Source organism: Strix aluco, chromosome 20 (genome assembly GCF_031877795.1).
Source record: "Strix aluco isolate bStrAlu1 chromosome 20, bStrAlu1.hap1, whole genome shotgun sequence".
NCBI classification, from domain to species: Eukaryota; Metazoa; Chordata; class Aves; order Strigiformes; family Strigidae; genus Strix; species Strix aluco.
The window spans coordinates 6,487,647-6,508,748 of NC_133950.1; the positions used below are offsets into that span (position 1 = coordinate 6,487,647).

General features: G+C 51.9%; 1 protein-coding gene across 2 annotated transcripts in view; it reads right to left on the reverse strand.

Annotated features, from left to right (window-relative positions):
• WHRN (whirlin) overlaps positions 1-21,102 on the reverse strand; it is a 57,215-nt gene that overhangs the window by 10,240 nt on the left and 25,873 nt on the right. The window contains exons 3-8 of one of the 2 annotated variants that reach the window (XM_074846403.1): positions 16,560-16,685; positions 4,782-4,984; positions 4,351-4,387; positions 2,838-3,050; positions 2,305-2,517; positions 434-466 (exon numbers count right to left, since the gene is read on the reverse strand). In XM_074846403.1, coding sequence (XP_074702504.1) covers positions 434-466; positions 2,305-2,517; positions 2,838-3,050; positions 4,351-4,387; positions 4,782-4,984; positions 16,560-16,685 — 825 coding nt within the window. The remainder of the gene's footprint in view (positions 1-433; positions 467-2,304; positions 2,518-2,837; positions 3,051-4,350; positions 4,388-4,781; positions 4,985-16,559; positions 16,686-21,102) is intronic. The other variant, XM_074846404.1, reaches the window with a different exon arrangement.

Below are 21,102 nucleotides of genomic sequence, written 5' to 3' on the forward strand. Positions count from 1 at the left end.
GCCAGGGTGCCCATACAGCAAGACAGCACAGCAGCAGGCAGAGCGGGCAACAAGGCAGCCTGGGGTCCATCAGGCATCAATGCTGCTGGTCCTTCTAAAACCCCAGCCCTAAGCTGCTGGTGGCACTCGGGGCTCTAGCGCAAGCAGGACAGCGGTCCGGGCTGGGTTTGGCTCCAGGCTGAGTCTGGTCTGCACTGCGGCACCAAGGCCTGCAGCCACGCTGCCGAGCTGGGGAAAGGGACTCTGGAATGGCTCAGCATTCAGAAAAGGCAGAGATGGGTGAAACGAGGCGGCTGTTCACGCGGCTGAGTCGCATGCTGGCCCCTGGACGGCCCGTACCCGCCTCCCGCCCGACGCACATTCACACGCACTCTCAACCCATCTACTATGGCAACCGCAGCACTCGAGCGCCCGTCTCGCTGACAGCTCCTACCTCCATCAGGTCTATCAGCCACAAGAGCCGCTCCTGGGGACATGCGAGGGGAAAAGCAGATTAAAACAAGCGTAAAAAGCGAAAACATAACATCAGGGAGGATGCAGAACAAATGAGTGAGACAAGCAAAACCCCGGCACAATGCATCCCCCCTCCCCCAAAACCCACCCTGCAGAATCCACATCCAGCTGCACCCAGAGCTGAATGCGAAGGTTGAAACGAGCCCCTCCCGTGCGAGGTGCTGGGGAGGGTGATGGCAGCAGGGGCTTAGGGCAGGGGAAATAGTTTGGGAGCTCTGCCCCTCTTCTCTCTCTCCTGCTAGCTGAGATGAGCACCCATCCACCCCGAGCTGATGCTCTTCGCTTGGCAGCTGTTTTAGCGAGCAGTGGGGACAACCATCTCAAGTGTTAGTGTCCCCCACCCCCGAGGCAGAGCTCAGAGGGGTGTACGCTCTCACGCCTGTGGAAAGAGGTGCCACACTGCCCGGGAGGACCTGCACTGTGACCGAGGGACACATGTTCTTGAAGGAAGCTCTTAGAACAGTGGTGCCCACTCCCTTCTCTGTGCCACAATAGCACCCCGGTCTCCCTCCCCGACCTCTGGGCTCCTGTGCCAGGTGGGGCTGGGCCATCGCTCATGTACCAGGCCAAGCAGCCACCCTTGGCACGTGGTGTCACGGTGCAGGAGGGAGAGCACGGTGTGCCCGTGGTACAGCCCCCAGCACAGGGAGAGCATGAGAACAGGGGGCTACGCTCAGGACACGAGTCCTGGCAGACCTGTGTTAGCCTTCGGTTACTTTGGAAAGATTTTTCCAGCAGGCCTTTGGAGAGCAGCACAAAACTCACTTTGTTTATCCTGATCCAGAGAGGACCTCACTGTAATCCACCCTGAACAGAGCAGATGGCTTTCCCATGGGTATTCATGAAGTCAATGGGACAAAACCACAGCTCTCATGCTCCGAAGCTCCCCGAGGCCTCTCTGGAGGCTGGACCAAACTGCACAGGCAGGCACAGCCCCAGGAAAGCCCCCATCTCTCCACCTTGCTGGCTGTGGTGCCCAGGCCCTCTGCAGCACAGCCCCACTCGCCGGGCTGGGGGCTGGTTTGCTTTTGCTGTCGAACTAGCAGAAAGCTCATTGTCATCCGTTCTTTTCATGAAGGTTTTAATTTCCAAGGTTGCTAATGCATTTATGATGAAAGGCATTTTATGGCTAGGAAATTAATTTTGGGGCTGTGTGCCTGCACACTCTGAGGTGATTACGATAACTTAATTAGACGGTGCGTGCAATGAAGGCCCGGCAGAGAGACGTGGGAGTGCTGCTGCTTAATGCTGGAGAGTGGGCAGGGGCTGGGACAGGACGCAGCCGGCCTGGCTGCCACGGTCCCCGCTGGGATGGGGAGCAGGCAGCCAGCGTCCCTAAGGGGGGGATTTAAAAGCGACAGCCAGAGCTGGTGAACAGTGGCAGGCACAGCATGGCAGCGACAAGTCGCTGAGATTTCTGTGTGGATGCAGCTCACACTGCACAGTGGAGGTCCTGGAAGGGAGGCAGACTTCCTCCCTTGCTGGGGACAGAGTGACACTTAGCACCAGGCCCAGCGCCCAAGCAGAGGACAGTAGCATCACAGTCTCAGGGGCACAGAGGTACCAAGCCCGTGTCACGCCATCACCTTATTGCACCTACAAATCACGCTATTGCACCCTGCCTGCAAGGCAAAAAAACCAAAAAGCTTTGGGGAAATCCATCGGGGAAGCAGACCAAACAGGCGTTCCTGTGGGGTGAGATGCATTTACAGCACTCCAGGGGAGTGAGATTGTTGTAGGGCTGCCAGGAGCGGGTGTTGAAAGAGAAAGGAACAGCCAGAAGGGACTTACCCGGGCTGAGCTGACGGTTGTGGCAGTGAAGTGGCTGCTGGAGGAAGAGACGGTGTCGCTGTAGGACATCATAGAGTAGGAGTCGGCGCCAATGCTGGGCCCGGAGAGCTGCCGGGCCTTCATGGACTCGATCTCTCTCTTCAGCACCAGGTTGTCGAAGCGGTCGAGGTCTTGCGGGGAGATCACACCCCGCACCTCTGAAAGCAGTGAGAACTGGGCCAGGCAGACAGACAACCAAAGAGAGGTTGGAGCATGACCATATTCCTGGGCAGGGGAAGACCCATCCTCCCAGACTGTTCAGCAGTGGTAACGAGATGCACTGGCAGGTAACGCAGGAGGAGGTTTGGTCCTAAACTTTACCAGAAGCTCCTCTGCCATTGAACACCAGCCTGTATCTCCCATAATGTCCTGTATCTGGACACTACCCTTGATCCCGAGCAGATAACTTTGGAGGACTGAGCCACACTGTGACAATGGCTCTGCTCAGTTCACCAGGTACAAGAAACTGTCCCTGACCTTGGTGTGGGCCTCACCTTAGCATGTGTGTTGAGCAGCTCGAAGAGTGCCATGACCAGAGCATCCACGGAGATGTTGCCTTCCTTATACTCATCAAGGTAGTACCCCATGGTCGCCCGCTCCTGTTCGTTCAGGAGGTGCCGTGCCTGTTCCTCCAGCATGACTCGGGTCTGGTTCACCATGCTGCTCAGCGTCACCTGGGAGCCGGCCAGGCCCCGGTAAAACACCGGCTGCAGAGAAAGGAGATGGGCTTTGGCCTGGGATGCCAAGGAATCAGCTGCTGAAAGGAGGGCAGCTCTCTGCTGAGACAGCTGGGCAGCACAGGCAGGACCAAGAGCTGCCCCCTTGCTCTGGGCTCTGTCCAGCAGACCAAGCTGCCTCTGTTTCAGACCATTGCTCTCACCCAGCTGAAGCTGGGAAATGAGACTGGAAGGGGGACGCCAAGAATGACCAGAGGCAGGTACCCCCAAGGATTCACCAGTGCGGCTGCTCGCTTAGTGTCACTACTTGTCTGGGTAACTCCAGAGCCATGAGTTTATGCAGCATCAGTTGAATAAGCAAACCAGCTTGCCAGCTCTGTTCAGCAAGTGTGGACATTCCATTGACCAACTATTGATTTAATAGCAGGCTGTACTCCTTCCTGACAGAGCTGGGGGAACTGGGGCCACGAGGAGAGGCAAGCTTCCCATCTTGTGTAAAAGCACACTTGTCCTCGCTGCAAGCTCAAAGCAGACCCTGGTGAAGAAAGAGCCACTGGCAACCAAAGGAGTCCCCGGGAAAGCCACGTCTGGCTGCAGATGAAACAGTTTTTCCTTTGAGAGGGATTTCTAAGTGGAGGTCCTCACTGTTCTCCTCCCAGGCAGTGTTGCACAGTCAGCATAGGGATATGGAGCCAGACAAGACCCTGACTATCCGGGAGACACTGTGGAGTTGAGTTGAGGGTGGGAAGCATGTTTTGCCAGCAAACAGCACAAGCCGTTATCAGTGAGGGCCACCTGTGAAACCTCCCTGCTTCATTTCCATTTAAAAGAAATGTGCTTTGCAAAGAGGTCTTCGGAGAAGACATGCTGGCACAGAGCTGCAGCCACAGCACTGGGTAAGTCCCTGCCACTGGCTGGTGTGCTGCAGAGGGCTGGCTCAGAGCTGCTTCAGGGTGGGAAAGATCCCAGGAGCTGTCAGGGATCAGAGACAGCCACCATGTGTCATGGTCACCTCCGCAGAGTGGAGGGAGTCCCCACAGTCCTTGCCTGGGTGTGATCATTGCCCCTTGCCCAGTAAGGGTTGGGAGGCACCAGATGTGCTGCACAACTGGTCCACCGGTGGCACAGGAGAGGGGGTACCCATTGTAGAAACACAGCTGGACACATGAGGTGGGGAGGAGAAAGGCTAGAGCCAGTTAAAACCCACCGGTCCTCACAAAACTAGCATCCCTTCTATAATCAGGAGCACAAAGCCCTCCCTCCCGTGGAAGATAAGAGACAATAATGGTGATTTTTTCACAAGGCATCAGGAAGACCTGGTATCTCTTACCCTGGCTGTCGCCTCCGCAGCATGGTCGCCCACTGCCCTGCGAGGAGGGAGAAGATCAGTCAGCACTGAGCGCCATGAGTCCGCCACTCACCACCTGAGCCCTGGCACAAGAGTGTTATGTACTCTCCTCTTCGGGCCTGTAAGCTAAAAGCCTGAGAGAAAGGGAAGGGGCACAGCAGCACGTTGTCCGGAGCTGATCCACCTTACAGGCCAGACGTGCTGTCTTCTAAGCACCAGATATGGGGGACACACACCAGAGCAGGGGGGTGCTCCCGTCGACGGGCTGTCCACGCACACCGTGCTGCATCACGCTGCCGCCGTTTCACGCGCCGGGGCTCCACACCCACCCTGGGTGACTGTGTGCAACCTACAGGAGCTCTGACTCGACCGAGCTACACCCCAAGCTCGCACGGGGTGTACCAAGCACATACCCTGCGGAGTTGACGAGGGTCTCGCCGATCTGGGAGCTTGCTATCCACCTGGTCTCGTCCACAGTGGTGCGGGCGTGGGGCAGCCTCCCGATGTCCTTCACCGTCATGATGAGGTGGCGGGAAGACTTGAGCAGCTTCACTGCCTCGTCATGGGGGATGCTGAGGAAGCTCCTGCCGTTCACCTCCAGGATCTGGTCTCCTACCTGTGGAGTCAGGATGGGGTGAGCCTGGCAGTCCCTGGGGGCTTTCCGGTTAGGAATATGCCGTCCTCTCCCACCAGGGAGGAGCTACTCAGTCTAACCCACCACCAACCTAGGGACACAGCAACTGGAGGGACCAAGTAAAATGAGGGAGAGGGGTCAAGTGCTGGTGGCTGGAGACGAAGCACTCAAGCTCAGGGCCAGTAAAGGACCAGGCTGTGAAGCCTAGAGGAGCCTGTTTAGGATCCCAAGTCGGACCAATTTGCCCAGTCTCCTCCATTAACTAGATCTGCAGACCAATGTGGTTAAAACAGCCCTCAAAGAATATCAAGACCTCCAGCCCCAATCTCTCCTGCTGATTTGAGAGACCAGGAACCATCTGTGGAAGCCCCAAACCTCAGATCTCTGCGTGCAGCAGGAAGGGTTCAACTTGAGTGTCTCACCACAGCCTCCAACACTCTGTAAACTGCAGGACCTGAGACAGCTGGGTTTCATCTCTCCTCTCCTCCTACTTCCTCCCCAGCTGCTCCTGAGAGCTTTCATTTTGTGGCCAGGGCCTTTGCTGTAATCAGGAGCTTCCCTCACAGCCTGGCCATGTTCAAGACACAGCACTCATATGGCATTTCCCCCTTCATCCCAGGTCCTCTTTCTCTTTGCTTCTAGGACATTCAGTGCCATTCCTCCTCACTCCCATATCAAAATCCAACCTGTTTCTGATAAGCCACCTCTTTGAAACTGCTCCTTCATATCTTTGCTTAACCATAGGCTTCTGATTCAGCTCTGTAAAAACATGGTCTTATTTTCTTTATGCTGGCAATGCAAGCAGAACGAGACATTCCTTTAAATAACTCACCTTCATCTTGGAGGACAAAAGGAGAAAAGAGGGAGGGGGGAGAAATTCTAAGTCTAAGATAATAATATGGAGAGTCAGTACGATCTTTTTAGTTCAGTCCATCTCATTCTGTCGTTGGGTTAAGGAAGCCTCAGAGGACTGGGATTAATTCTCCAGACTCTTACTCCAGTGAGAAGCCATGATTAGCCACTTCCAAGTCTACGTGGTGGACTGTGACTCTGTTGTCACCCAGGTTTTCACCAGTGCTACCCTGAACTTTGCTGGGATGAAACAGCGGACATCGGGACTACCACCAGCAAAGCTCAGCTCAGCATAAAGCACGAGAGATCCGTCAACCTCTCCAGCAAGGAAGGGCAGCCAGTTGTTGGTCCCAGGAAGCAGCTGGTCCAGAAACCACAGTACAGCCCCTGCACTTGGACATTGCCTCTGTTTTATGCTACAGCCATGCTGAAGCTCACAGGAGCACAGGGCCAGAGCTTGCATCAGCTCCTCTCCAGGCACAGCACTGCCAGCTGAGATGGAAGAGGGCCGGGGGCTGCGGCAGCAGGACTGGCACATATGGGCAACCTGCACACTTGTGCGCACACTCCCACTCAATTTCTGCTAGCCTGTGCTGCTATTTCTGCTAGCCTGTGGCATCCAGATGGTCAATCCAACAACCATCGATGCTTCAAGGCTAACAGGACCCCTGTCAAGGCACCCACTGCTTTTTCTTTGTCTTCCTGGGACAATTCCCTTCCATTAGTGCATCCAGTGAAGGGCTGGTGGGAACCGAGGGTGGAGGGGCCATGCCACAGTGTCAGATACAGTGCTGATAAAACCCAACTATGGCTTCTCCAGGCACCCTCACAAGGACATCCTCAGCAGAGAAAGCACAAGAATGGGGAAGAAAAGACAGAAAGAAACCCTGCTGCTTGGGCCAGAATAGACCCCTGATGCCAACTCTGGCTGTCTTGAGGTCTGTGGTGTGACAGACACCATTCAGACCAGCCAAAAGGTGATCTTGGTGAGAAATCAAGGAGATAGAAGAAGAGCGAGCTGGTGGAGAGCCCCTGGGTGGCAGCAGTGAACATGACTTAGCAGGGCTCTGTCAGAGGTGATGGGGCAGCAGGATCCTGACTCTGTGCTTATCTCAAGAGCCACTGACCCACCTTGGGCTGTCTGAAACTGATGCAAATCCCAGTCCCGTGAGTCCTGCTGGGGTGAGGGTGTTCTGTGAGCAGGGTCTGGCCCTGCAGCAGCCACATTCAGGGGCAGTTACCCACTGGTGAGAGGCTGTCCCAGCTGCAGTGTAACCAGACAAGGGTGCAGGGGGCAACTGGGAGCATAAGCCAGAGTCTCAACAGGAGCATGACTGACAGAGGGTTTTAGCCTGGGAGTCAAAGCAGAGGCCACAGTCCAGCCCCATGGGCCTCTCTCATACTCTGCAGTGCTGTGGTCACAGCATCCCATTTCTGCCAGGTTTTTTATATTCCTGGGGCACCAGGGCACCTCCTGGACAGCCTGCTGTAGAGCAAATCTGGCTCAATAGCAAAGAAAAACACCATTACCTTGAATTACACTTCTCCCAGCAGCCCTCAAGAGGAGGCTGCAGCAGTTTAATTATTATTATATTTTGTTTTGAAATGAGTCTTAAAGAAAATTCCAGGTGCCTTTTACAGGGGCCCTGGGCCTGCTCTCTCTTAAGTGGTGCCAGGCACCACTGCACTACTGCAAAACCAAGCCAGGATACAGGAGCCTGGAGCAACTCTTGGACCCATGATCCACGCAGAGGGCACAGGAGCACTGGGGACTCCCCTTTGTGCAGGTGGAGACTGTCCAACTGATCAACACAAGGCTGTTTCCAGGGAGAGCCTGGCTCTTCCCATCCAGCTTAGCACTCACAAGCACCCCTCCCATCACTTGTCCCACAGCAGTGACTTGGCTCAGTTAATGGACCTGGCACACTCACAGGTGCTTCTTGCAGGGTTGGCCTTCAGCTGGTTCAGCTCTCTCATCTGACTCCCCACACGGCTACAGGATCAGGCAGCTGCTGTGGGGTGGTGAAGGGTCTGGAGCACATGTCATACGAGGAGCGGCTGAGGGAACTGGGGTTGTTTAGTCTGGAGAAGAGGAGGCTGAGGGGAGACCTCATGGCCCTCTGCAACTCCCTGAAAGGAGGGTGCAGAGAGGGGGGATGAGTCTCTTGAGCCAAGGAACCAGCGCCAGGCCAAGAGGGAATGGCCTCAAGCTGCACCAGGGCAGGGTCAGACTGGATATTAGGAAGGATTTCTTTGCAGAAGGGGTTGTTGGGCGTTGGAATGGGCTGCCCAGGGCAGGGGGGAGTCCCCATCCCTGGAGGGGTTGAAGAGTCGGGTTGACCCAGCGCTGAGGGATCTGGTGGAGTTGGGAACAGTCAGGGTGAGGTTCATGGTGGGGCTGGAGGAGCTTCAAGAGCTTTTCCAACCTGGATGATTCTGTGATTCTGTGGCAGGAAGCCCCAGGACTGTCCTGGACCGGTGAGTGGCCACCATGACAGCAGGGAGGTGCCATGGCCTCAGAGCAGCACTTCACTCCAGCCTGCTTTCCAGGGAAGGGCAGCAGAAATCACCCAAACTCACTGTGTGGCACTTGTGCAAATAGGTGTTGCTCAGGCTATTTAAGGGATTACAGAGGCAGAGTTTCTGAGCGCCAAGCAGGCACAGCTGCTTCCCTCCCTGGTCACTGCAGGGCCATGGAGGGTTGTATGTGGAGATCTTCGTGCTCCTCTGGCCTTGCAAAAAGAGATGCAGAGGGAGAGATGGCACAGGATCTCCCTGAGAAGCAATAAAGAGATGCAAAGGAATGGGAGAACCTGAGAGTTGTTGAACATCCAGAAGGTGGGGAAGAAAATCCTAGAATGCCTGCAGCAGCAGTGCGAGAGTGAGCCCAGGAGGGCGTCAAGACATACCACTACCACTGAACTATTTGGGTTAGTTCAGACTAGAGGTGTCAGAAGGGGCTGGTAAAGGTGCTTTGAAGAACCAGGCAGGACTTTGCAGCTGGCTGAGATGTGACTGATGTCTCCTGAATGTCCAGAGAGGACGCAGGTAAAGACTATAACCAATAGCCCATGGACCACTTTGCTCAGGGTGCAGCTGTGATTTGACCACGATCACAGAAGCCTGCAACAAAAACACGTGATGGGAAACCATGGTAAGAAATGTATCAAGAATAGCTCAAAGTAGTGTAATGGCAATATCCAAGTGAATGTGTGTCCTTGCTGTGAGTGCATTCCCTGAGTATATCTCTGCCTGCCCAGCAAGGAGACAGAGAGAAAAGTTCTAGAGAAGGGAAACAGAAATGATTAATGGCAAATGAAGATGCCCGTGAAGGGACAGATCGAAAAGATTAGGCTTGTTAAATTTAGAGAGGAGATAATGTGTGGGGAGCTTGATGGAGCTATAATAATGAGAAGCCAGAGAAGGGGTCCTGTCTACTCTTCCCTCTGATGAAAGGACAGAGGATGCTCAGTGAGGCTGGAAGGACACTCTGAGTGGCATTGATAGGAGAAAAGGATCTGGAGCAAGAGCACCACAGAATCATAGAATCATTTAGGTGGGAAAAAAACCTTTAATATCATCGAGTCCAGATGCAGTTTGGATGCAGCAGAGCTCGGTTCTATGTTCAGCTCTGTCCAGTGACCTCGAGCAGATTTGCCTCATTCTTCTGGGGACAGTTCCTGCCTCTGTGACACACAGAGGGGCTGGTGGATAGCAAGGGCTGTGGCAGCACAGGAGAGCATCACCAGTGTCAGGGCCCCTGAGTTTTGTCCTCACGTGGGTCAGCTGATGCCCTCTGCTTGCTGTCTTCATAACTGCCATTAACGGGGCAGTGGCAGAGCTAATAAAGCAAAAGAGATGGTGTAGGTGAGAGATAAACCCACAGTCCTACGGCCAGCCAAGAAGGGAGCCAACGCCTTCAAGCTGGGCTGATGCAAGCCTGCAGCTCGAAGGGAAGAGGGAGCACGACAGACGCATTGCAACAGCCACTGCAAGGCCCTGGTGTTGGCACAGGCCAGGTCCTGCTCCCCCATCTTCTGCTTTGGCTCCAGTAAGACACTCAAAGCAGCAGGTCCTGCAAACAGAGCCGCCTGCTCTTGGCTGGCCTTCCCCACCTCTGACTTTCCCTGTGGAAGGACGAGAGCAGTGCTGGGCACAGCTCGGACTTGGCAGGTCATGGCCTGAGGATGGTGGCCCTTTGCACTGGCTGGCTGGAGGGGAGAGAGAACAGAGCAGAGCAGTGTCAGGGTGGGATACTCACACCCATCCCAGCAGACTGCAGAGCACAGACAGGTTGCCAAAATCATACGCTAGGGATGTGAAACTTCCCTGGTTTGAAAGACAGACAGCCTGGAGGCAACCTCACCTCTGTGAACCAGCTGCAGAAGGACAGCCAGAGGCAGCCAACTCCACCTGAGCTGATCCACAGAGACCAGGAAATGGGAAGGAAGGGAGGGAGGGAGCCCAAAGGAAGGCAAATGACACAAATGACCACATTCCCGACCATCAGACTCCACAGATATCTCAGAGGTTCCCTTCGAGCTCTGTCAGCTTTAAACCAACAATCAGGAAATTGATGAGCACCAACATAACAGGGAAGGAAAATTATGCAAGTGCCTAAACTGCCAAGAGAAACACACATTCAGGTGTAATGAGTATCATCTCTCAGGTTTTTCTAATTCACTGGAGTGGATTTTGCTGCTAAAATAAGGAACACTGGTCTCACTGCAGCACCGAAACAATGAAAATCCAAATTTGATTAGATAGTTTTATTATAATTATGAATCTTTAATAGTTTTCCACATCCAGGATTAAACTTTAATCATTTTTTGTTCAAGACAGTTACACAGATTTAATAACCTCTCTTCAGTTTCTCCTTTCAAGAGTGGATCAAAAGGAATCTGGCAAGCCCTTGTCGTATCAGGCCACTGATAGCCACTTCATCTACCCATGTCTGTCCTTCATCACTGCCTCAACATGTATCCAAAGTCCTTCATGGCTCTCTGGCCGCTTGTGCTCCCTCAGTATAGTGCCCAGCACAAGACCCCCTCTACTTGGTGATGCCAGAATATTAAGACCGTGTGAGAACAACCAGACACAAAATACTTGGATACGTTTGAGCACCTCGTGCAGGGGGAAAAAAAGACCTTGCAAAAATAATTGCTGGTGAAGGGCAGATAAGGGAATCACTGGACAGCCCAAATGCCTGCAAATCAGACTATCTTGATGACAAACTCCTATTAGAGCTGGAAAGGATTTTTTTGCTAATTAACACAGATAATTTTTTTTCCCCCAAAGTCAAGGACAACTGGGAATGTAACAAAAGACTGCAGAGATGCAAAAGAACTATCTATTAAAACAAATGTTGACCCTGGCAAATTATTTGTTGTATGCACAGCTCCAAACCAGCACAGAATAAAAGAAGTAATAATAAGACACAAAAAAGTCAATAAAACAGAAAAAAAACACTGCCTGGATTTTTCAGGAACAAGTTTTCAGTTGTGCTCAGCTAATGGTGGGTGGACACAACAGGACTGGCTGCGTGCCTGATCACTTCTGAAAATGGGAGTATTCTCATTTCCTAGAAGAAAAATCTACCCTAAAATGCAGGGGCTGTACATGATGTGCAAAAGGTCACAGACCGCAGACAAGAAGCAGGGTTCAGAAATAACACACCTCGATGACAGGCTTGGCTCCTTCTCTTTCTGGAGACAGAGAGAATAACATGGGAAAGGGAGATGAAGTCAAGAGAAACTTAATGGGCTTAAGACAAGGGTTCTGAGCACCTAAAGTCTCTTAAAACTAATCAAAATTGGCTCTGGGAGAAATTCAGTCAGACAGACAGAAAAATAGGTGAGAGACTTTAAACATGAGTTAATGTTAAATGACACCAAATTGAGCTGGGAATAACAGGGCTAATAGGATGCCAAATGGTTTGGCACTAGTCTTATTTAACGCCACTAATGTGCTAGAAGAGAGGTTAAATTACACTTGCAGATATCACTAAAGTAGAAGGAGTCTCTCTCTAGCACAAATAATTACCAAAAGCAGACCTTAAGAAATTAAAAATACGGGCAGGAAAAAGTACAAATCGATTTGGAAATGATCAAATTAAGACTTGCAGAAAAATAAGGAGGTGCTCAGCTTCCCCAGGAGGGAAACAGGTCGGGGCAGATGATCCACATCCAGCAAGGCCAGCACAGCCTGTTGGAAGGATGAGAGACAGATCTGGGAGGAAGGCAAGGGAACAGCGAGTGCCAAGTGCTGTCTGAAAACATGTTATTTTCCCCCAAACACCTTGCAATACAAATAAGAGGAACAAAGCAGATACAGACTGTCTCTCGGGGCAGGCAGTGGTTTCGGCACGGCTGCGGGGAGGTTTCTGGTAGCTTCCCAGAAGAGGAGCAATTTAAGCCACGTCTGTCCCCATGAAGGTGACATCGTTTGAAGGACCACTCCACACTGTCTCCAGTGGAAAGCTGACATCTTGCATACCACAACCATGCATCTCCTCACTGAATTTCTCACTATACAGCTTATTCCCCAGACTCCGAGCAGCCACGCGACTCTTTTATTATCTTCTCTTTTTCTGTACCTTTGTCTATGTGCAGACCTCAAAATACAAGCCAGTTTTCAAGAGGCAGCTTCATGACTGCCACTGATGATGTAAAATTATTCACTTCTTCGTATTTACAGTCTTTTTCTCTCCTTCTCTTGTATGTGGATATACATGGATCACGGTAGCCTCTTTTTACCACAGCCTTTGTGCTGGGAACTCAATATTGAGTTGTTTGTTCAAAGAAAGCTACCTGAAATCTGCTATTTCTGATGTAAAGGTCAAGGAGAGAAAAAAAAAAATTGGCTTAAAAAAAAATCCTGACAAAATACACCACCAGAAAAAAAATGACCGAGGAAGAAATCAGGATGAGCAGAGCCACGAACACCAGCACAACAAGCTCAGCTCCTGTACGGCATCACTGCGAACGTCACGAAGGAGGCAGGAAGGACAGAAGCTGAAAGCAAACAAGCGTGGCTCACGCTCCTCCTTTGCAGTCTTCTGTTAACCTGCGCTTTTTCAGTCTGAGAACTTACACTGAGGCAGCATATTTTAAAACATGCCCAAAGAACGCATTGCCAGAAGTTTCATGAATGAATAAACACAAAGAAGGCCAAGGCCAAGAGTATGAATATTTAATTATTGACTGACTGCAGGGTTCCAGCCTGTTTTCTGCCAGCACCTGCAGAGCACTCTGCCTCGTGGCCATGAAGCCGGAGGGAGCGGAGCAGCAGTACCCAAATTGGCATCAGCAGGGCTAGACCTGCTCTGGGACCCCCTTCTCAGGACCACGGGCCCTGTTTCTGTAGCAGACAAAAGCCAGCTTAGCCTTTGGGCCTGAGAGAAACCTCCTTGGTTCTGACTGGCTTTCAATACCACGTTATTTGCCCTTTAATCAAAATTTAAGGGAAACGTAAAATATGTTATTAAAACATTCAAGAATTCTGATTTGGTGCCATAGATCTGAGGAGGTTTTCCCTAAAATGGAAAATCTGGCAGAGTCAGCTCAAACAATTCTGGTGACAAACTCAGTGGAAGCAGCAAAGCCCACAGGATATTCACTGCCTGGGAAGTCAGTAGGAACCTTCCCGTTGACCCAGCAAGGTTGGGTTGAGCCCACATTGAACAAACCCACAATTTTTCTATTTGAGTGAGCAACAACTTATCTGGAAATCACATTTACCCATCAGTTCTTCCCTCCTCGTGGTATCACATCCCTTCCACCACCACCTGGAGCAGCGTAGGGAGCGTGTGGATGCAGCCTACACCTGACCGTGTCTAACGGCAGAACATAAAAGGCCTTTATCTCCAAACCTCCAAGCACTTCTGAATTTACGGCATACACAAATCAGGGTGGGAAGTGTCTGTGCGTATCTGAAATCACATAAAGCCTGACATTCAGAAAAGCACTGGCCTGCTGGCACGCACAAATCAGTTACTAGAAAACAGAACAGCAAGGAGAGAGATATAAAGAATCAATAAGCAGAGGCTCTGGTGTGCAAACAATTGCCACGGCACGGGGAGATTGCTTGGCAGGGATGGAGGGGAGTAGCACGCACCACTCCACGTGCTCTGACTACAGCAAGCGTGTGATTATTTTCTTGCCTTCCTAGCAGGCAGGAAATGAGAGGTGGAAGGATAAAGCTGGTGTTACGCTGCTGTGACTTTTTGTGCGTGTGTCAGTGTGCAGTGTGACATTAACTGTGCTGAGCTCACTGGCAGGACTGAACCAAGAAAAGCAGCAGTTTCCCCCGTGCAGCAGAGAGAGAGATTTGGAGCAGGATGGAAACACCGAACGTGAAACAAACAGAAAGAACCTTAGGAAAACAATGCAACTTCTTTTTATTTTCCTGCCTTTAATCTTTCAGGCTTCTGGTGTTTATGGGATGGAGTCTGACACTCTGGCACAGGGTCAGCAGGCGCTGGGGACAAACAGGCTTGTTTCAGATGGCAGGTCCCCTGACTCTGCGAAGTCACCTGCGTGACACCCAGGGCAGCTCGAGCCAGTCCCTCTCTTTCCAGCTCTATTAGGCTAAAAGAAATTATCCTGTGCCCCTTATCATTATCATCTCTGTCTTGAAATCCTCGTGTCCCGGAGCACTGTCCCTGCTGCCTCCCACCACGACCTTGCGCTGATGACCAGGCAGGCGCTGACACCCCTGGCAGACAGCTGTGTGCCCTGGGCGGGTGTGCGGGCAGAGCGGCTGCCGGTGGCCAGCCCAGAGGAGTGACGTATGCTCTGGGAGAGAAGGATGGTCCGCAGGGAGTTTCCAACAGCAGCTTTCACTTCTCGCTGCCCTGAGAAACACTCAGCCATCTCCCTAGGATGCTGCCACAGCTCCTCATCCCTAGTGCCCAAGCCACCCTCTCACATGGCTGGGCCCCAAACCCCCCTTCCCAGATAGGGATCAAGAGAGAGATTAAGGCTCTGATTGACCCAAACCTCCAAGTTCAGCATTTTCATCCTGTGTCAAAAAGAGCCAGCAGAGAGAAACGGGAGCCTGCAATAGACAAATGTCTCCCTCTTTCTCCTTTGTCTACGAAGGGAGCCCTGGTGACCTCAGTGCCCAGCTAGATGGGCTAGACGGGCCCAGGGGTCTGTACCAGATCGGCTCGAGGGATGGGATGATGGTATCTGTCTCAGCCCAAATCACAGCCCTCTCCAACAGACTGTCCGCCCACTTCACACTACCAGCGTTGACAGGTTTAAGTGACTTTATGGGGCCACTGGAGCAAAGCTGAAGGCTTAGCCCTAAACTCTCCAGGGCTGATCAAGGGAGAAATGTATCGCTTCACAATATAGAGAGGGAATCAGAGTGGATTACCGCACGATCCTCAGCAGCTCAGCATCATTTCAGGGGACTGAGAGAACGTTAGGGAGTTTAATATCCATTGGGTCTTGACTGGCACAAGGAGCAGGGAAAAAACTGTCTCTCGGAGCACGTGGGATTGCACTGGAGGAAGCAAAAAGGGCACGATGTGATTGCAGGGAGTTGGGTCATTTAGAGATTAAAAACACACCAGGAAAGAAAGTGAGTGATGAAGTAAAACACTACAGCCTGAGGAATTTTAGCTTCAAACATGCTCCATTCATGAACAGCCCAGAGATACACCCAAAGTCCAGTGACTCACTTTTCAACTTATTTTACTGGTGAACATCCCAAAACATATAAAATTTTAACCCCAAATGCCCCTACCAGGAACAGCTGAGGTCCCAGGATGTCCCATCCTGTTCTGAGACCTGGTACAGTGGGAAGGCTGGAGGAACTCGGAGGTGATACGTGTGCATGTGTACATGGTGGGATGGAAAGAGATGTAGAGGATCTCACTTGACACGAGGTCTGCAGCAAAACTGTAGCCAACTCTGGACCAGTGCAGCCTCAGAAGGGCCCAGCCAAACCACAGAGCATCCTTTAGGAACCTGTTTGACCATGTAGGGAGCCTGATGTATCTGGAGGTCACACCAAGTTAGGCTGCTGATAGATCAACTCTGCTCTAGCCCCGAGGGTGATCCTGTTTCTGCTTGTTAAGACATGATCCTTATGATTACCAATGCTGCTGGAGGAAACTAGCACACACCTGCTCCCACCACAGCAAGCCTGGCCTCCTCTCATCACGGCAGCTAAATACATTCCCTGGAGGCAGGCTAAGAGCACCTTGTGCAAAACGCTAGCTCCAAACATAATGGGTTTGGATGCGAGATGCGGGAAGAGGGCACAGGACCAGGATCTTTAATAGAAAACTCTCTGCCAGCTCAGGAAGGTGAGAGTGACTTTCTTCACCTACTAGGTCGGAGCTGGACTCTTAGATATCTACACCAAAAACATCCCTCAGCTATCTCAAAGGGGAGAAATCAGGTGTGGGGGTGTGCTAAGGCAAAAGGCAAGTACAATCTACTCCAGAAGTTGTAAGGCTGCATTTCTCTCTGCACAACCACCTTGCTCCCTCTAGGCTTAGTATCCAAAATGTCCGAAGAACCTGCCCTGAAAAGCCATCTCCAGAAATGCAACACTCACCTCTACACCGAGAGCCTTGCTTGGTTGGGGGCAGAAGAGCAGGAGCAGCAGTAGTTATGTCCTGAAACGGCCCTGCAGCCACAGCTGGTGAAGCTCCACCTCCCGCCCCAGCCCACTCTGGGGTCACTCTTACCTTTAAGCCAGTGCTCTCTGCTTCGGAGCCTTTATCTACACCAGTGATGTAGATGCCCAGGGAATATTCTGCCCCTCCTCGGATCATGAGGCCCAGGGATTTCCCTTCATTCAGGACCAGATTCACCTGCAGAGGAACAGGAACAGCCATTTATGAGGGGTCTGAACGTTGCACAAAAGCAGTGCCAGCCCCACGCTTCTGGTATCAGCCACGTCCCCACTGCTGCCAGCAGCTCTCCCACCGGTTCCCTGGAGCGCAGCACATACCCTGGGACACAGCCCCTTCTCTAGATGCCTCCAGACAACTGCAGCCCCAGACCGAGCTCTAAACCAGCAATATCCCCTCCCGGCTGCGGCTGCCTCAGGTAGCAGTGCCGAGGGAGGACAGCAGGTTTAGCTGCTCCTGCAGCTCCCTAGGCTCATCCGTCTCCCCGTGCCTGGACACACGGTCAGGGCTGGCTGCAGCTGAAAGGATGCTTCAGAGGTACATGGACTGCAGCATGGGCAATGCCCGAGCATCCCCAGAGAGGTAAACACAGGCACAGGGCGGACAGACGGGGCAATTCTACCAAGGGGGGCATTTTCCAATGAACATGCAACGTCCAAGATTTGGGTTTGTTTTGTCTTTCCCTGTTTTTCAATAATTTAGACACTCAAGTGGAGTGAGAGGGCAGATCACTTTGAGAAGGTGTGGAAGTCTGGCTCTTCCAAAGGAAAACTTGGAAGAAGAAAGAAATGATGGAATGACATGCAAGACCCAGGTGACAAATCCAGAAGTAAAGCACCGGCATGGAAGGAGGTTAACGCTTCAAGTGGAGCAAGTAATGTTATTACAGGAGGGGTCTGGGCCTCGGGAAAGGAGACACAGCTTAGGTAAGGGCTGAGAGACTGTTCTGCAGGCTGGAGTCCAGCTAAGGTGTCACCCAGCCAAGGGGCTGCCAGAGCTCTGCTGGATACTGTCCTTCTCCTGTCTGTCCTACAGAAACCCAGCCTCCAGTACTAGCAACTAAAAAAGCAAACTGCAGGTTTCAGTCCAGTTTCTGTCAAACACCCTCAGGGTCCAGATGGAGCTGCTGTTAAGCTCTTTGGCTGAAGCCCACTGCACCTCCTGACACCAGTCCCAGGTGTCACAGGATGACAAAGCAGCACCAAAGGGGCCCTCCTGTTCCTGTTCTGCAATCCTCAGAAACACGAGGTGGAAATGGTGCAGGCGAAGGGAGAGGTGTGATACCCAGGGTAGCTGTACCCCTGCCGTGTCCCTTGGCCGGAGCAGGTAGCTCCTGTGGGACAGGGCAGGCAGTGGGGAATATGAGAAGGAAATGTCAGCTCTGGAGAAGTGAGAAGGTTCAGCTACGTGAAGGGCAGCACACATGACCTGGGAGGATTACAGCCATAAACCAGAGGAAAAGTTGACCCGCAGCAGTTTTCAGTGCTCTCCTTGTATAGGTGTGTCTCTGAGCTATGTACTTAACTGAGAGAAATCCCCAAAGCACCACTGACGGAGCGGTGCCAGCACTGGCTGTGCACTTCCCCTCTGCAAACCTGTGATTACACAGCGACTCCCCACATCCACCCAGGCTGGGAAACAGCCCAGTTCCACTTCTCTGCCCTTCTTTTAGGTAGCAGTGGCTGCGAGGGACCACTCGAGGCACTCCCCCCTCAGGAGAGGGTACAGAGAACAAGCAACAAGACAAGCAACACAGAGGCACAGGCTGCAGTGGGGAAAGGCCCTGGCACAGCCCAGGCGGGTCCTCACACACCTCCACCAGCCCAGCCATCACCCCTGCAGCAGTCCCTGCTCCGTGCTTCGCAGGACACCCCAGCCAGGCAGCCCACTAGGCACAGAAGGTGCTCAGGACTCCTCCACACAGCCATGTGCCTCATTATCTCTAATTAACAGTGCTAGGATAGATTTCCCATCTATCCTGCCCAGAAAAGCCAGCACACGCTGCAATAGATGTTTAATATTTTCCCCAAACCTCTGACAGGCTGAAGTACCACACAGCACCTGGACAGCTGTTTTCCCCACCAAATGCTGGCCGCAGGGCTGATTTCGCAAGGTACGCCAAAGCTATTAGCCAGCTTCCCATCTGCCTTCTTCCAACCTCTCCTACTCACAGGGCCTGATGATATATGAAAGGTCAGGTGAGAATTTAGAGTGAATGAGCAAGCGTGTGTTTAGCTCCCTTGAGGACTCTCTATTTAAAATGGCCTTTGTTCACTTGCTGCACGACATTTTCTAAATTAGTAACTGCAGGATTTTTTTTGCTTTTGACCCAAGTTCTAAGTCAATTCTGGAGAAAAGCAGACAGCAGGAATAAAAACAAATGAGAAAAGCCAAAATGTGTTTCACACTGATAGAAACAACCAGAAACAGACTGTTTGTGAATAGCTTTTGTATTTAAAACTCTTCATCGCAGTCAAATCAAAAGCGTGCGCATTTACCTTGATGGAAAAGTCATTTCCAGCTTCAAGTCACTAATTACACTGCCTTTCTAGAGGACACAACATCACGCAGGGAGTTCAGCCCAGCCTTAGAGAGGCTGGTATTGAAAACCCATTTTCTATCTTGGTGGTGGTGCAGCAGCAAGACAGAAATCAGCAGCAGGGCATAAATCTACCTAAGGACAATACACTGCAAAATTCTGCACTTTAAGAAATGGATGCCAAAGCAGCTTCTACTTTTCTATACCGGTGTCACGGCTGGCTGGCAACTGCATTAATGCCTCATCAGCTGCATGTGTGGTACGGATCTGTGAGCTGAAGCTGGGGTGATCCCACCACCAAGGCAGGCAGGCTCTCAGCACGGCGCCGCTGCCCTCTGCACCCCACACACCCGCAACGGGGAAAGCTGGAGAGCGAGAACTCTAAGACTTTAACTACCTCTATCGGCACCCTTGTCTAGGGCTGCACAAAACTGGTGTTCCCTGGGTTAGTCCCTCCCCTGCTCTAAAGTTCACAGAGCGCTGGAAACAATTTTAGGATCGTAGCATTATGAAGGAGCAGTAAAGAGACCTTCACGCTTCAGGCTGGAGAGGAGAGTGGGCATTGTACCCACTCAGCAGAGCAACGGCCTGTCAAAATCAAGGGCAGTTTAACTTTCTCTTTACATGAAAGCATTGCTCTGGACATAGAACATTTCACTGGGTTTTATTAAAACCAAAAAAATATTAAACTGCTCCAAAGTCCTTCTCGTTTCCCCCCATTTGTCTAATGACATTCAGGGTTTCCCTTCTACTGTAACTTCTTCCCCACACCGTGGCCCTATCTTTCAAAAATCCCCTGATTTTTGGAAAAATATGAGTAGCAGAAATGCAACACAGTGCATGCAATCACAGAGCAGGGTCAAAACAGTCTAGTAATGGCAACACTCCCTCCCTCCCTCCCTAAACAACAAATATATGTGCCAGCACGCCAGTGGAGTAGCAACAAGGAGGGGTAGCTCCATATCAAGACATTTACATTTCCCTTTAATGCTATCCCCACGGCCTAGTAAGCTGAGAAGCTGCTCTCCCCACCCCGGTATCATCAGATCGAGTAAGAGATACTCCCTCTCCCTATAAACCTGAGGTGCTGCTGTGTGCGCCGGTTTGTTTACAGACGTAGCAGGCAAACCTAGTCTTCAAGAAGCAGAAAGCAACGAATACAGCCCTGAGCAATAAAGATCTGAAAGACCTTCTCGCAAACCCAAGCAGAGTGAACAAAAACCTAAGCCCTACTTAAAAATATGTTGCTGCTGGCAATCCCAGAAAGCTGGGTTGTTGAGGGCTTAATTGCATTTCTTAATCAACTAATAGCTACGCCTCTCCAAATAAACCCTGCGGAAATCACAATAGAAACTTAGGTAGCTGGGAAAAGTGTGGCAGCAGCAGGGGCCACAGAAATAACCACTCTCGGAGCACTGGGCTTATTGACAAACTGCAGATTTAGGGAACAGCTGAGAAATAAAGTGAATGCTCGCAGGCAGGGGGCTCAGTTGATCAGACTGGGAGCAATGAGGGAGGCAGGAAGGAGGAGCGGAGAGAAAGCGTTCAGGAGCCAAACGGAGAGATAAGCTGCTTGCCAGGATGAAGCAAAGGCTGAGTCACTCCACGTTAAGGGCTTAGGGATAAGAGGGGAGGCTATTTTGCACATTATTTCCCAAGGACCTCCTGCCTCCGAGGGGCTGTCTCCAGGGTCAGGGCGCCCAGCAGAGATGGTGTTAGGTGGGGTTGGCACCGTCATGCTGGCAGCCCCCAGCACAGCATCGCCCGTACCTGCTGCCATCCCACTGGGGACACCTCTCCCACGCCGTAAGCTCCAACACGGCTGTGGGGTGGGAGGGAGACTGCAGGATGGCAGTGAAGCACAAGGCAAGCTGTGCTGTCCAAGGAGGGAGCGAAACACATCCACTGTGACCAGGCTGTTGTTTCCAGTGGTTCCCACCGCTGGGACTTGATCCTGCCATGGTGGGAAGTGCTGATCCTGGGCCCCACTGGGAACAGACCCCCGACACGCTGTTCCCTGGACCAAGCCCTTCTGCTTGGGCTTTTCCACTCGGGTAA